General features: G+C 40.2%; 1 protein-coding gene across 1 annotated transcript in view; it reads right to left on the bottom strand.

Annotated features, from left to right (window-relative positions):
- Positions 1-1,177: 1,177 nt before the first annotated feature.
- Positions 1,178-14,561, bottom strand: part of tmtopsa (teleost multiple tissue opsin a) — a 41,035-nt gene continuing 27,651 nt past the window's right edge. The window contains exon 2 of the mRNA XM_026206765.1: positions 1,178-2,200. Within this exon, the coding sequence (XP_026062550.1) occupies positions 1,955-2,200 (246 nt within the window). The 3' untranslated portion in view covers positions 1,178-1,954. The remainder of the gene's footprint in view (positions 2,201-14,561) is intronic.

Genomic DNA, 14,561 nt, shown 5'->3' with positions numbered 1-14,561 from the left:
TATGTTTTCATCCGCTATATGATATTGTGGACAAGTGATGTTTAGAAGTGTATACATTACTGATGTTAACATTTTTTACATAATTAGTTTCTTTCACATCATTATAATCATTAATCTCAAAAGTATGGTAGAATTTTAATAATAATAATAATAAATTGTAACAGTCTAAATATACAGTAGATGATTTCCAGAATTATTTGCAGGTCTTCCACATTTCTTTACCTGCCTGCATTCCTGCAAAAATACTGGTGTAACTGTGGAGTTCTCATTTTGCATTGATCTGATATTTACTGCATTATTGATTCACACATAAAATTTGCAAATACAAACAAATATGACGACAGCATTTCTGCATGGGTAAATGAACATAAACACAGGTCATGCACAACAAATTAAGTTCATTCTTCATTTACAGAAGCCCACACAGAAGTAAGCTGAATAAAATGCTTAAAAGAGCTTTTAAAAAAACATCTTACTCTCAAAACATTACAGACCCCTGAACTTATGTTCTGCTCATCTAGTAAATTTACAGTAAAAAACACTGTAAATTCAGATGTACATGTTTCTAAATGGAATATGTTGGAGAATGTTACTAATTTGATATGTTAATTGAATGATAAAACTGGAATTCCCCAGGAGCACATAAATCTCCAGCCTCACAATACAAATAAAAATTAAAAATTAAAAAATTATAACATAGAAGTGGTTGTCACTGAAATCCTATAGAGAATTAATAAATGGTATAATACATACCAGATTTTTCATGTAAATATACATCAATATTTTACATTCCTACATCAGTATTTTGTCCTTAAAATGCAGTTATGTATAACAAATATTGAAATGCAGACACATGATCTAAATTGTTAACTGTCATATCACAATACAATATTTTCCTTTCTTTTCCTTTTATTCTTCTCTCTATTAAGTGGCCTTAACAACTATGTACTTACATTTTAATTAATAATTTAGTACAATGTACTTATTGTGTACATACATGTTTTACATTGTACTTATATTAAAAAAACGACATGTAATTACATCTGTATTTCATTTCTGTAATTACATTTATAATTACACTGTTGACCCATACTTTACACCTTAACCCACCCTTAAACTTACCCATACCTCCAACCCTCTCCCTAACCTTACCCCATCCCACCTCAATAGCAGCAAAAGTGTTTTACAATACTATGAACACAATAAGTACATTGTACTTATTTTTTATGTAAGTACATAGTAGTTAAGGCCACCTAATATAAATTGGGACCAAAATCACTATAGTTTGTATCATGTATTTGTTAAACATCTGAACAAAAATGCTTGAATTAGCAAATACTTCTAACCTATATGTTCACAAAACAAATTATATTATATAAATTTTTATATATTATATAAAACAGAAGCTGTAACATACATTCACAGTCCATACAGTAACAGTGCTTACAATGTTTGAAACCCATTGAAAAAAGTCATACCCATCTTCTCTTATGAAAAGAAAAATGAATAGATGTAGAAAAACCCTTACAAGTTGTACATTGATATAAATATTGTTTTCTCATCTGGACTATTAAAAAAAAGAGTGTCAAACACTTGACAGCTGTGGTTTACTGTACTGAGAATAGTATTTTTCTCTCAGCAGACCATTTGGACCGGTCTACAAAAATAGTCATTTTAATATCTGCAGAATTCAAAGAAAATTTGGAACTGCTAGCTACATATTACTGCAAGAATATAACACCCTTTTGTTGGATAACAGAAACATATACGGTAGGGTAGAGCTTAAAAATAAACTCCAAAAAATCAGCCTCTCTCAGGATTCTTTCATTTTCCCGTTTGTTATAGTACTTATACGCAATATTCTTGTAAAATCCTCCAAATCTCAAACCGCCTTTGCCTCATTTTATGTGAAAAGTTTCTTCAAGTGTCACCATTTTTCAAAGCAGAATAACTCTCAACCATTATAATGGGCCACAAGGGAAACCACTGCAGGTTTGGCATTTTCTGTTGATAGAGGGCGGTCCTCCGCTGGGTTTGCCTGGTTGGGCAGCACTGTGGGTCCCAATGAAGCAACCACAAAAGTAAAGTTGTCTGTGCGCCGTCCAGGCCGAACAGGTTTAGTTACCTTTGAAGAACTTTTCAGACTGGAACCTCGCTGGAGTTTGTCACAGTTGAAAAGAGCCCTGAAACACCTGTAGAACTAATACAGATAAACCCAGACAAACAAGTAAAAGGCATTAGATCAACAACGCTAAGATATTCCACACATGCAGTAATTAGTTTGCAGGAAATATGCATCTGGTTCTTTACGTTTTAATTTACTTTTTGACTGCACATCAAATGTGTCAAACTAAAGATAAAGTACTGTAAATGCAGTAAGAATTAAGCCCTTAAAATTCAAAGCCTTTATAGTGTTGATGATTTTATTATTTAAATGTAAAATAAGCCTTTTCAATTTGTGCTTTATAATAACAATACTTCAGAGAGAGTAAGCATCATAAGTTTGAAAAATTGCATTAAACACTACAGTAAGGTTGATTAGTTTCTCTCAGTGCTTTAATTTCATATGACCTTGCAAGTGAAAATATCCACATTAATTTCAGTACCTCCACTTTTTAAGTGCTGCATGCCACTAATGAATAATTTCCCCCCCTGCTAGCAACTATAAGCCCATTAGCCATGGCTGGGCTTAGACAACAATTACAGCTCATTTAGGAATTCTGATTAGAAAAATACCCTTTTCTTTTATGCAAACAACCCTATTATCAGTTCTGCCATTTGTAAAGAGAAAACTATTCACATTCATCAACAGTGCCATTTCTAAATGGTATCGAATTATCAGTTAATTTCATTTTACTTGTACCTCTAAACAGAACAATTATATAATTTGAAATGGAATAATCACTGGATCAATTATTTCCATGGCTGTATTTAAATGTCTGAGAGTAACCTGAAGTAATTGTGCCGATTCCATTCAGAGTAGAAAAAAAGAGAGATGGGGGTTGTGTGTGTGTGTGTGTGTGTGGGTGTGTGTGTGTGTGTGTGTGTGTGTGTGTGAGTGGGGGGTGCAGCAGGTGTCACTGATAATGGTAACAAAGGTGAGTGACTGAAATAAGCAGTGACATAATAATCAGGCATAATAAAGCACAAAGTGACTTGTCATTTAATGGTGCTGTATCAATTAATGTATCTGTTTTTATGTAATACAAAGTTGAGGTCTAGAAAAATGAAAACAAACATACTGTACAAAATTTTAACAAAGTATATTATAATAAAGACAATTCATCAACATTGCACATTGAAAGGGCCAAGGTTAAAAAATCAGAAAATTTGAAGTGTGGTACAAAAAGGGAAAAACAAAGCTTTAAATGCTCTCAATAATATTGCTCTTCAGACTAGAGGGAAACATTATAATTTAAAATTCTAGGGGCTTTTCATGTAAAGACCCTGCACCTGCCACAGTACAAACTTCTGTTATTAGTGGTTTTAACTACATTGTGATCTTTCAAATGAGAGACACATCCAGGTTTGTGATGTCACTTCCCTTAAGAAAACGTAGTGTACTTAGTATACGCAATCTGCTATGTATACTTATAGTCAACTACATTTCCTCAAGAAATGAAAAAGATCCAACATTTACACACAATGATACGTGATAGGGGTATGGGAAATTATAACCATCTAGAATTGCAATTCATTAGTGAGAAGAGCATGCATTTAATTTCATGTACAAAGGCAAAACAGTGTGAAAAGTAAAAACAAGCAAACAAACAAAAAAATCAAATGAAAATACTCAACACAAAAATTCAGAGAGCTTATCACATTCCCAGGATTTGTCCCAAAATTTTTTAAAGTGGAATGGGACATGACTGAACATTATTGATTCATAACCCCTCTGTCTGTGCCATAGAGGCCTTTTCACACCACATGCGTTAGCAACAGCAGGCATGTGAGGTCCTTTCACACTGACACTGTTTCTGCTGTAGAACAAAAGTATAGAAGTCTATTTCTTCCAGAAAGTACATATAAAAAAGATAATTGTGACTTTATATCGCACAATTGTAACATACATTTTTTATTTTTTTTATTTGTTAAATTGTAATTTCACACAAACTACAGACATATTTTTATTTTTTTCAGCTTAATGCTGAAACTACTGCTAACACCGCTCAGCTTACACATGCAATATAAATGGTTTAGTCTATTAGTATAGTCAGTGAAATACATATGCATCATTTTTCACTGCTTATTGAAGTGGTGTGAAATAGACTTGTTATTTGATTACTTCCATTTTTATTTCCTGTGACTGTGGCTATTGAGAGTTAAAACCACAAAATTACTTATGGCTTGCTTATCTAATTCATGACATTTCATATTTTTACTGATAACGTCTCGGTTACGTACATAACCCTCGTTCCCTGATGGAGGGAATGGGGACGTTATGTCGAACGACATATGGGGTCTCACTTGGGAGGCCAATCATATCTGAATTTAAGAGAAAACGCCAATGAAAATTGGCTAGTGGATTTAACATACCTGAGTCACTCCCTGTGCCAACGGGTATAAATAGGGCGACAGGTGCATCCACTCATTAGGTTTTACGCTGAGGAGCCGAGAACGTGTCCCGGCAACAGCGACCGGTTCAAGGTTGTGACATGGGGACATAACGTCTCAGTTCCCTCCATCAGGGAATGAGGGTTATGTACGTAACCAGGACGTTCCCTATCTGTCGGTCACTACGAGTTATGTCGAACGACATATGGGGTCCTATGGAAAACGCCACAACCTGAACACCATCACAACCCTGTGGCGCTGCAATTGTCGACAAGCCCTGGCATGCCACAAAAGCTATGCTTAAGGTTGTAACCTTCCCAAAGCCCCAGTGCAAATTCACTGTCCTTGGTACCGAAGGGGCCAAAGGGAGAGTACATCGCTGCTGGAGAAGACCACGCTGCTGTTCCGCCCACACAAAGTTAGTGGAAGGGATTTCAACCTTCGGAGAAAGATTGCTTTAAATTTTCCCTATTTGTTTTTAAAGCTTGGCAAGACGATGGGGAAGCGAGCCTTAGGAAATGGTCGCTACGGAGACCATATCCTACCCGTAGGGAGGTGACATGTGGAGATACTGATATAGACTGGCCCGGGGGGGCAGTACTACATATGGAATGGGTCTCTGAGGCAGGTCCTACCTTAGAGTAGGGATGGAACAGCTGGCGGAAGAGACTGACAGAACGGGTCCGTCAAAGGAAGACACGGGTTTGCCAAGAGGGAAACCTTACCGTGGAAGAATACACATATGGGATTACCCGTAGGGAATCAAGCCATATGAACACCTAGCCCAGTACAGGGGCTGACCGGAACTACGGGCATGCTAACAGTAGTACTGGGCCTGGCGACAGACTGCTTTGCCAAGTCTGACTGCTGAGGGTGCTGGAGGATGCTCGACCAGGGTACACCAACCAGGGAACTCTTCTGGGAGAAGAAAGGGACTCACATCCCCGTTTTAGGGGGAATGGCGCAGCAAGCTCGACACCCAGCCAGCCCTTCCCGCCAATTACCTGTTACCCAACACACGGGAAGAAACTGGCTCTACACGGAGGTTGTAAAACCTCGCAAAGGTGTTGGATGTCACCCAGCCCGCAGCTCGACATAAATCTGCCAGAGAGGCACCGTGCGCCAGCGCATAGGAGGAGGCCATACTCCGTGTGGAGTGGGCCCTCACCCCCAGAGGGCACGGCTCGCCTTGGGAATGGTAGGCCAAGGCGATGGCATCCACTATCCAGTTGGCCAACCTCTGCTTGGAGACAGCCTTTCCCTCCTGCTGACCTCCAAAGCAGACCAGGAGCTGCTCAGAGCTTCTGAAGCTCTGGGTGCGGTCCACGTATATGCAAAGCACTTTTACGGGACACAGCAACGGCAAGGCTGGATCTGCCTCCTACAGGGGCAGCGCTTGCAGGTTCACCACCTGGTCTCGGAAGGGAGAGGTGGGAACCTTGGACACGTATCCCGGCCGGGGTCTCAGGACAATGTGAGAGTAGGCCGGCCCGAACACAAGGCACTCTTCACTTACCGAAAATGCTTGGAGGTCCCCAATCCTTTTGATGGAAGTGAGCGCGACCAGGAGCGCTGTCTTGAGAGACAGGAACTTAAGCTCGACTGAATCCAGCGGCTCAAAGGGATCCCTCTGAAGTCCCACCAGGACAATAGAGAGGTCCCAGGAGGGAATCAGGGGTGTCATAGGAGGATGTAACCTTCTGGCACCCCTCAGGAACCTAACGATCAGGTCATGCTTCCTCAAGTACCGGCCGTCCACTGCATTCTGATGGGCTGCAATGGCAGCCACATACACTTTCAGGGTGGAGGGTGACAGCACATGCTCCAACCTTTCTTGCAGGAAAGAAAGCATGGCTCTGACCAGGCGTCTCCGGGGGTCTTCACAGTGAGAAGAACACCAATTCATGAAAAGACTTCAGAGCAGAGGCCTGCCTCGTAGAGAGGGCTCTAGCCTGAGTTATAGTGTCTACCACCGCTGGGGGCAGAGCTTAAGGTATGTGCCTGGGAGGGGCTGTCACGAGGAGCATGAGTTCCGAAAACCAGGTCCGGGTGGGCCAGTAAGGCGCAACCAACAGGACCTGTTCCTCGTCCTCCCTGCACTGCCAGCAACTCCAGACAGTTGATGTGCCAAAGCAGTCGAGGTCCTTTCCAGGACCCTGAAGCTGCCTGCCTGTTGCATGTCACGCCCCAGCCCGTGCTGGAGGCATCTGTTGTGACAACAACATGCCGGGACACTTGTTCTAAGGGCACGCCGGTCCTGTAGAAAGACAAGGTCCGACCAGGGGCTGAATCGAGGCGAGTGGAAATCGCCTTCCCGAGGGACTGCATCGTGACTTCCGTCACCCGGAAGGGGGAGGTCAGTCGCCATGCGCAGCGGCTCCTGCATCAAACTCGGGTTGGTTCTACCCTGATGCATTTGTTAAAGCCTTGGCTTGCTGAGTTTGCAGGATAGCTGCAGCTTGGCCTGCAGCACTGTAAGCCTTGGTAGCGAGCGCGGCCGACAGCTTACAGGCCTTGGGTGAGAGGTGCGGACTATTCCTCCCAGTGGCGGCGTTTTGCGGACAAATGTGCACCACAATCGCATTCTCCTGTCGGGGAATGTCAACGCACCCCTAGCTTCCCTGCCAAGGGTAGTGAGGACGGAGGAACAAAATGAGCTGGTTCCGGCCATAAAAAGGGGCCATCCACGACTACATCACTTCCCCATGCACATCCGGGAAGAAAGGAACCAGAGTAAAACGAGGTTGTGAGCCGCGCTCTACACTGAGAACCAATCAAACAGCCATGAGCACTCAGGGCTGGCAGTGCATTCACCTCCATCCTGATGCTCACAGCTGCCCGGGCAAGCACGGCTGTCAACTCTGGGTCCAACTCGGCATGGCGACAACACCGGAGGGGGGCAGCCCCGCCGAATCTTCATCCACAGAGGTCAACAGCCCATCCCCGATGCTGCAATCAACATCTGATCCCCGGCGGCAAACTGAATGACCCGTTGGGACTGCCATAAGACAGCCCAGCAAAATCACCCAGCAGCCACACAGGACAAACACTGTGGAAGGGGTAAGAGGTCCGTGGGGCATGGCCCGGCGGAGAAGCTCTCACTGTCACCTTCAAATCTCCCAGAGCACTAGCCGGCGGTCCTCTGCGCGTGACAGAGAAACCGGAACGGGTAGTGACAGAGGGGTCTGCTCCTTTCCCTTTAAGAAAGGAGAGACATGATCGCAGCGTTACCATGGTCACACACGCAGTGCGTGCATGAACCATCCACGAACGCGCCTTCAGCGTGCTGAATGCCCAGACATGGAAGACAACGAACGTGGCCGTTGTCAAAGAACAGGAAACGACCACATCCAGAAGGACGCGGACGAAACGGCGTCTTTAAAAAGACGCGAATCATCCGTGATTTGCTCTTTTAGGAAATTTGCTCTCTTAGTTGAAGCGCCCAGGGGAATCACTGATAGGGACACCGCTGTTTGTGCCGTACCACCAACCAGAACAGCTTCCCGACACAGCAGATGAATGGCTTTGTTGAGTATAAAATCTTTCATAAAACCACTAGGCTCCGAAGCAAAAATCCTAATGAGTGGATGCACCTGTCGCCTTATTTATACCTGTTGGCACGGGGAGTGGCTCAGGTATGTTAAATCCACTAGCCAATTTTCATTGGCGTTTTCTCTTAAACTCAGAGATGATTGGCCTCCCAAGTGAGACCCCATATGTCATTCGACATAACTCGTAGTGACCTACAGATAGGGAAAGACTAGTTAATAGTCCCAAAGGAAAAAATAAATATTGTACACACAGTTTTTTTTTTTTTTTTTTTTTTTTTTTTTACAAACTTTCAAGTAGAAATAATATCATGCTTCAGTAGTAGCTAGTGGAAGTTTAAAGTGATGTTAAATCGTCTTCATTTGACGATTTAACATCACTAGCATTACTTCATAAAATTAGTTAAAAGGAAATGATATAACATTCCTCTCCAGCTACAGCTGTCATCCACCATTTAATATGATAGCAATGCTACTTAATTTGGTCTAATAAAATTTAAGATGTTAAAGGTGCTGTAGGGAACTTTTGTAAAAAAAATATTTTTTACATATTTATTAAACCTGTCATTATGTCCTGACAGTAGAATATGAGACAGATAATCTGTGAAAAAATCAAGCTCCTCTGGCTCCTCCCAGTGGTCCTATTGCCATTTGCAGAAAGTCACGCGCTCCCGGTAAAAAACAACCAATCAGAGCTGAGGTCTGTAACTTTGTTTGTGTTCAATATGTAGAAAAATGAACATAATAAGCGAGTACACCATGAATCCATTTTCCAAACCGTGTTTTTAGCTTGTCCTGATGTGTTTATATTCGGACTATTTTAGATTGCTTCGGGGTACCGCGGCGGAGTAACCCAGTACCTTTGTGATTCTTCATAGACATAAACAGAGAGAAGTAGCTCCGGCTACGATGTTCTTCCACAAGACGCAAGCAGTTCTGTTTATTAACCGCTAGAGCGTAAAAAGTTCCCTACTGCAGCTTTAAGAATTATTTCACAGCTGCGCTAAACTGATATTAAATATAGATGGCACATCACTTCAAAGTGTCATAAAGGAAATCCAAATGTTTTGTCAGGAGCAAAGTTTGGCTACATCAGACATCAACATTTGTAATATGCATGTTTCATTATTAAAATTCATCTTCACTGGTCTAATACTAAAGATTACAGTAATTAAACAGTTGAAAACTATCAAACCGTAAAAACTATGTGAAATCCATAGCTTCAGTCATACCCATACATTCAGTGGATCAAGTTTGATATCTAACAGATATTTGAGTCACAATTATCAAACACTATGGGAGAAAACACAGGGCCAGACTCACCGGAGATGTTCTGTTCCCAGAATCGCCGAAGGACGTTGCTGGCCAAGAAAGGTTACTTGAATCTGTACAGCATTTTTAGTCTTCAACTCGCCTCAACTCACAGTTTCCATAGTTACGGGCTGGGAGGAATTGAAGACTGAAAATGACATACAGGAGAATCTTTCTTCATCGACTAGAATGTGATGAATATCCGGAAACATCACTCATTCCTTCATGCAGTACACTGATAGATTTGAAACAATCAGAATTTGAGTGGCATGGAACACAGAGTATGACTAACCTAAACTCATGCCAAAAAGAAAAAAAAGTGGTTTATATCTATACTGTGTCTCTGGTTCTTTTCAAATATGCAGATTATTTCAAAATAGATTTCTAACTCTTCAGTGACCTGAAAAACAACACACTTTCTGTAAATAAATAACTGCTGAATAATTAAAAGCTTTTTATTGTATTTTATTCAGCTTTTAGTTCTGGTCTATAACACCATACATATAACCAGCCACTGAATTAAATACATTTTCAGTTACACTCCTAGCTTCCAGCATTCTATATGTGGACTGCCAGCGGTGAACTCACAAAATGCACAAAATGATTGACAGACAGAAAGCATCCTGAAAGCCTTCTGACTGGCTAAAGAAGAGTTTCTATAATCTGTGTTTGTGAGGACACAGTGGGGTTGATGAAAAGCTAAAAATGTATTACATTTGAAATTAAATAATTTAAAAATAAAAACAAATCAAAATAGAACATATTTACTTCTTTACATGAAAACTATTAGCTGACACCAGAGAACCACAAAGGTGAATATGCTTTTAAATTAATAAATTACATTTTAACTTCAACTACGTATGGTAGGTCACTGGGAATCCCTGAGCCAATAAAACATTTGACCATGGCCTGGTTACTTGGTTAGGATGTCAGACATTATTATGAATTATTATGAGTCAGCACTCTTTGAGCTCTTTGCATCATATTACTCCCAGTTTGTGGCTGATTTTCAGTGGGACAAGAGCAATCTTAAGACTGAAGCTCTCTCTGACTGAATCACTTAATTAGAGTTCCTATCCGATGTTAAATCCACAATTTACCTATATGGGTAAGCCCCGTCCCCCTTAGTTACTGTTGCTCACTCGGACAAACAAAAGTTGCTCACTGTCTGACAATAATAGCTGTCAGACCTTCTTCTGAGATGTTTCTGATAAATCTGGGACATGGATTGACCTTCAAGTGGGACTTAAATATGCCATGGAGGGAGGGATATAAAGGATATTAAAATAAATATGTAAAAATACAGATCACAATGCAAATGGGAGAATTATGTGACTGTTGTCAGATTTGCAATGACAAAATCCCAGATCACTACTGTTCATATACTGAGGTTAAATTAATTTACATTAAACCAGATTAGTATGGAGAGGCACTCTCATCTTTGTTTATGTGTTTTAGACTTTCACTGCACGGTACATGATGTGAGAACAGTTCACTATTTAGGTTTGTACATTAGCATGGAGTCATTAACTTTAATGCTAGCATTAGCTAGTTTTAGCCAGATATACCCTGTTGAAGAACAAGATGACATAAACATTCTGCTTGAGCAGATGAAAAGTGTAACTTAATGAGAGTATATCAACCAGAAAATCTTCATTGTGATTGGGGTTGAATGCTTAGGGACATTTTGCTCTGTTTTGGTTGGATTTAGGAAATGGAATAAAATAAATTACATTGCCTATCCTCTCAAGATAACTGGAATTAGTGTTACAAGTACCTTAGGCACATACTTTTTCCTTTTTTCTTTATTCATTTTCATTTTCCAATTAAGCATAAACACCCTTAAACTGACGAGAGCTTCAGATCTTCCAATGTTTTTTTTCTATGGCTCTGAAACCTAAAGATATCTGAGTTCTGCTCCCCATAATACTGATACTGGACTGCCATTGGCTCATCTGTGTTCGAGAGGAGGGACTTACTGAACGGTCAATTAAACCATTCAGTGTTATTAAACAAAACAATACAAGACAAGAAGGTGAAAATTATTACGTTTACAAACAGGGCATTGCTGTAGAGAATACAAATTTTCTTCATATCAAAACAATAAGGAATGGATACATTTTTTATTTTATATTTTCAGAAATGTAAAAAATATTCTGATAAAGTACAGGTACTTAATAGTATTCTTACTCTTTTTTTCCTTCTTTTTTTATGTCAAATTGCTTGGGGGGGGGGGGTGAAATGCTCGTTTTCACTCAATATCCTGTTAATCTTGAGTACCTATAGAGTAGTACTGCATCCTTCATAACTCCAAAAACTCTTTAGTTTTATTATATTCATAAGAGAAAGATAGTCTGTACCGATTTTTCCCGGAAAAACACGAGCGACTGGAGGCGTGACGTGTGGGCGGAGCTAAAGAATCACGAGCGCGAGTAAGCTTTTGCGTTGAACGCGTCTGGAAGCTGTGACACCGTGAGGACAAAACCAACCAAAACAAACCATGGCTAACAGTCAGATTCAGCACATATTTATGGCCCAGAATCAGATGCAGAGGCTGAAATTGAACAAGAGCAGCATCAGCAATCAGTCTCTATGTGGTATGTACTGAAACTGTATATATTTGCTTAGCGGTTTTGGAAAATGACTAAGTTCCACTTTGTCGTCTTTTTTTTTTTTTATGTGGAAAGTGCAGTTTGATGACAACATCGCATGTTGTTTACTTGATGTGCTTACACGCCGATAGCTAAGTTAATAACACAGAGATATTTGAAGCAGTTTTACTCACCGCCTGCGGTTCCAACACACGATCGTGACCCTTTTTCGTTGGGACTGCATTATCCTTAAGAAATAAACGATGTGCAAATCCGGTGTCAAACTGGACCTTGTTTGTAAAACAAGCATCTTCGAAATGCAGGGGAACAAACACAAACACTTGCACAACTCCGTTGATGCTCTGTAAAAATAAATCCATCCACTGGTCCCTTAATGCTGTTTCTCTTTTGGTAATCTGTGCAGGGTTGTCTTGCCCTGGCAACCAAAAGCACACTCCTTTTGTGACATTTCGCGACGCTCTCGCTCTGATCAGTGAAGTCTGATGTGCTCTCAGTGCTGTGCTATATGGGAGTGCGCGCTCTTCCGGCAGACGTGTCCTCAGGACCCATATAAGGAAATTCCACTCCATCTAACGTCACACAGAGCCATACTCGAAAAAAACTTTCCGAAACTTGTGAAAAACCGGAAGTAGTATTTTTGGAACAGAAATACTCCTTCAAACGTACAACTTAATTTTTGAAACTTTGTCCATGTTTAGCATGGGAATCCAACTCTTTAACAGTGTAAAAAACTCAGTATGCATGAAATAGCATTTCACCCCCCCTTTAATTTGATGTAAGGCCCTCCCCTCGAACGCAGATGAGCCAATGGCAGTTAACTATCAGTTGCACAGGGACCTGAACTCGTTTCAGCTGAACACTTCAAATACATTATTTGGGTAACATTTTACAGTAATTAACTAACACTTGAATACCCTTTTAATATATTAACTAACATGAACAAACGGAACCTTACTGTAAAGTTTTACACGTATTTGTTATTAAAGCATATTTGTTCACAAAACACTGTTAAATCAAACCAAAAAGCAAGCAGGTGTGCATGATTTGGCATGGTAGCCAATACAAAAATAATTGGTAACCTTTCCTTACCTAAATCGTGTGTTTGGACTAAGCTTGGTTGCAGAATCACATCACTCTTTGCTTCTAATTATTATCTTTATCCATATAGTGTAGTAGTTAACTATCTCTGTGTCGTATGTGGCCCCTTATTAAGGATAAATTCTAAATATATTATTGTATACAGCATGCACAGAGTGCTCTCTTTAAATTGATTAAAAACTGTCACTTATTCATCACAATATCACAAAGTTTAATTTTAACCAATGAATGAATGTTTACACTACCATTTTGTTTACTTAAATGGGGTGTCATCTCATTTATCATCAGTAAAATATGGAGTGCCACAAGGATCCGTCCTAGGTCCCTTCTATTTTCAATATACATGTTGCCCCTTGGTAATATTATTAGAAAATACGGAATTAGCTTCCACTGTTATGCTGATGATACTCAGCTATATATCGCAACGAGACCAGATTAAACTTCTCAATTATCTAAGCTAACAGAGTGTGTTAAAAATGTAAAAGATTGGATGACAAATAATTTTCTCCAATTAAATTCGGATAAGACAGAGGTATTAATTATTGGACCCAAAAACCCCAACACAGAATTTTGTAGATTACAATTTGCAACTAGACGGATGTACTGTTACTTCCTCTACAGTCAGAAATCTGGGTGTCATATTAGACAGCAATTTGTCTTTTGAAAATCATATTTCCAAAGTTACAAAAACTGCATTTTTCCATCTTAGAAACATTGCCAAGCTACGAAACATGTTATCTGTTTCTGATGCAGAAAAGCTAGTTCATGCATTCATGACCTCTAGACTGGACTATTGCAATGCACTTCTAGGTGGTTGTCCTGCTTCGTCAATAAACAAGCTACAGGTAGTCCAAAATGCAGCAGCTAGAGTCCTTACCAGGTCAAGAAAATATGATCATATTACCCCAATTTTACAGTCTCTGCACTGGCTACCTATTAAGTTCCGTATCAGTTACAAATTATCATTACTTACCTATAAGGCCCTAAATGGTTAAGCTCCTGCTTACCTAACTAGCCTTCGACCACGCTACAACCCATCACGCACCCTGAGGTCACAAAACGCTGGACTTTTGGTAGTTCCTAGGATAGCAAAGTCCACTAAAGGAGGTAGAGGTTTTTCACATTTGGCTCCCAAACTCTGGAATAGCCTTCCTGATAATGTTCGGGGTTCAGACACACTCTCTCTGTTTAAATCTAGATTAAAAACGCATCTCTTTCGCCAAGCATTCGAATAATGTATCTCTTAAATTGTGAGTGTAGTTGCATCTGATCAAATGTGCATTTTTATTCATTAGCTTGGGTTAAACTAATTTTAGTTTGTTGGATCAGCAGCAATGCTAATGATGTCTCTATTTTGTTTCTATGTTTTGCCACGGGATTTACATCCCGTGGTAACTAGGATTTACACAAGCTCCAGTCTGGACCCAGAACACCTGAG

This window comes from Carassius auratus, chromosome 27, assembly GCF_003368295.1.
Source record: "Carassius auratus strain Wakin chromosome 27, ASM336829v1, whole genome shotgun sequence".
NCBI lineage: Eukaryota > Metazoa > Chordata > Actinopteri > Cypriniformes > Cyprinidae > Carassius > Carassius auratus.
Note: the sequence above shows the minus strand (reverse complement) of the source record. Positions and strands in the feature narration are given on the sequence as shown.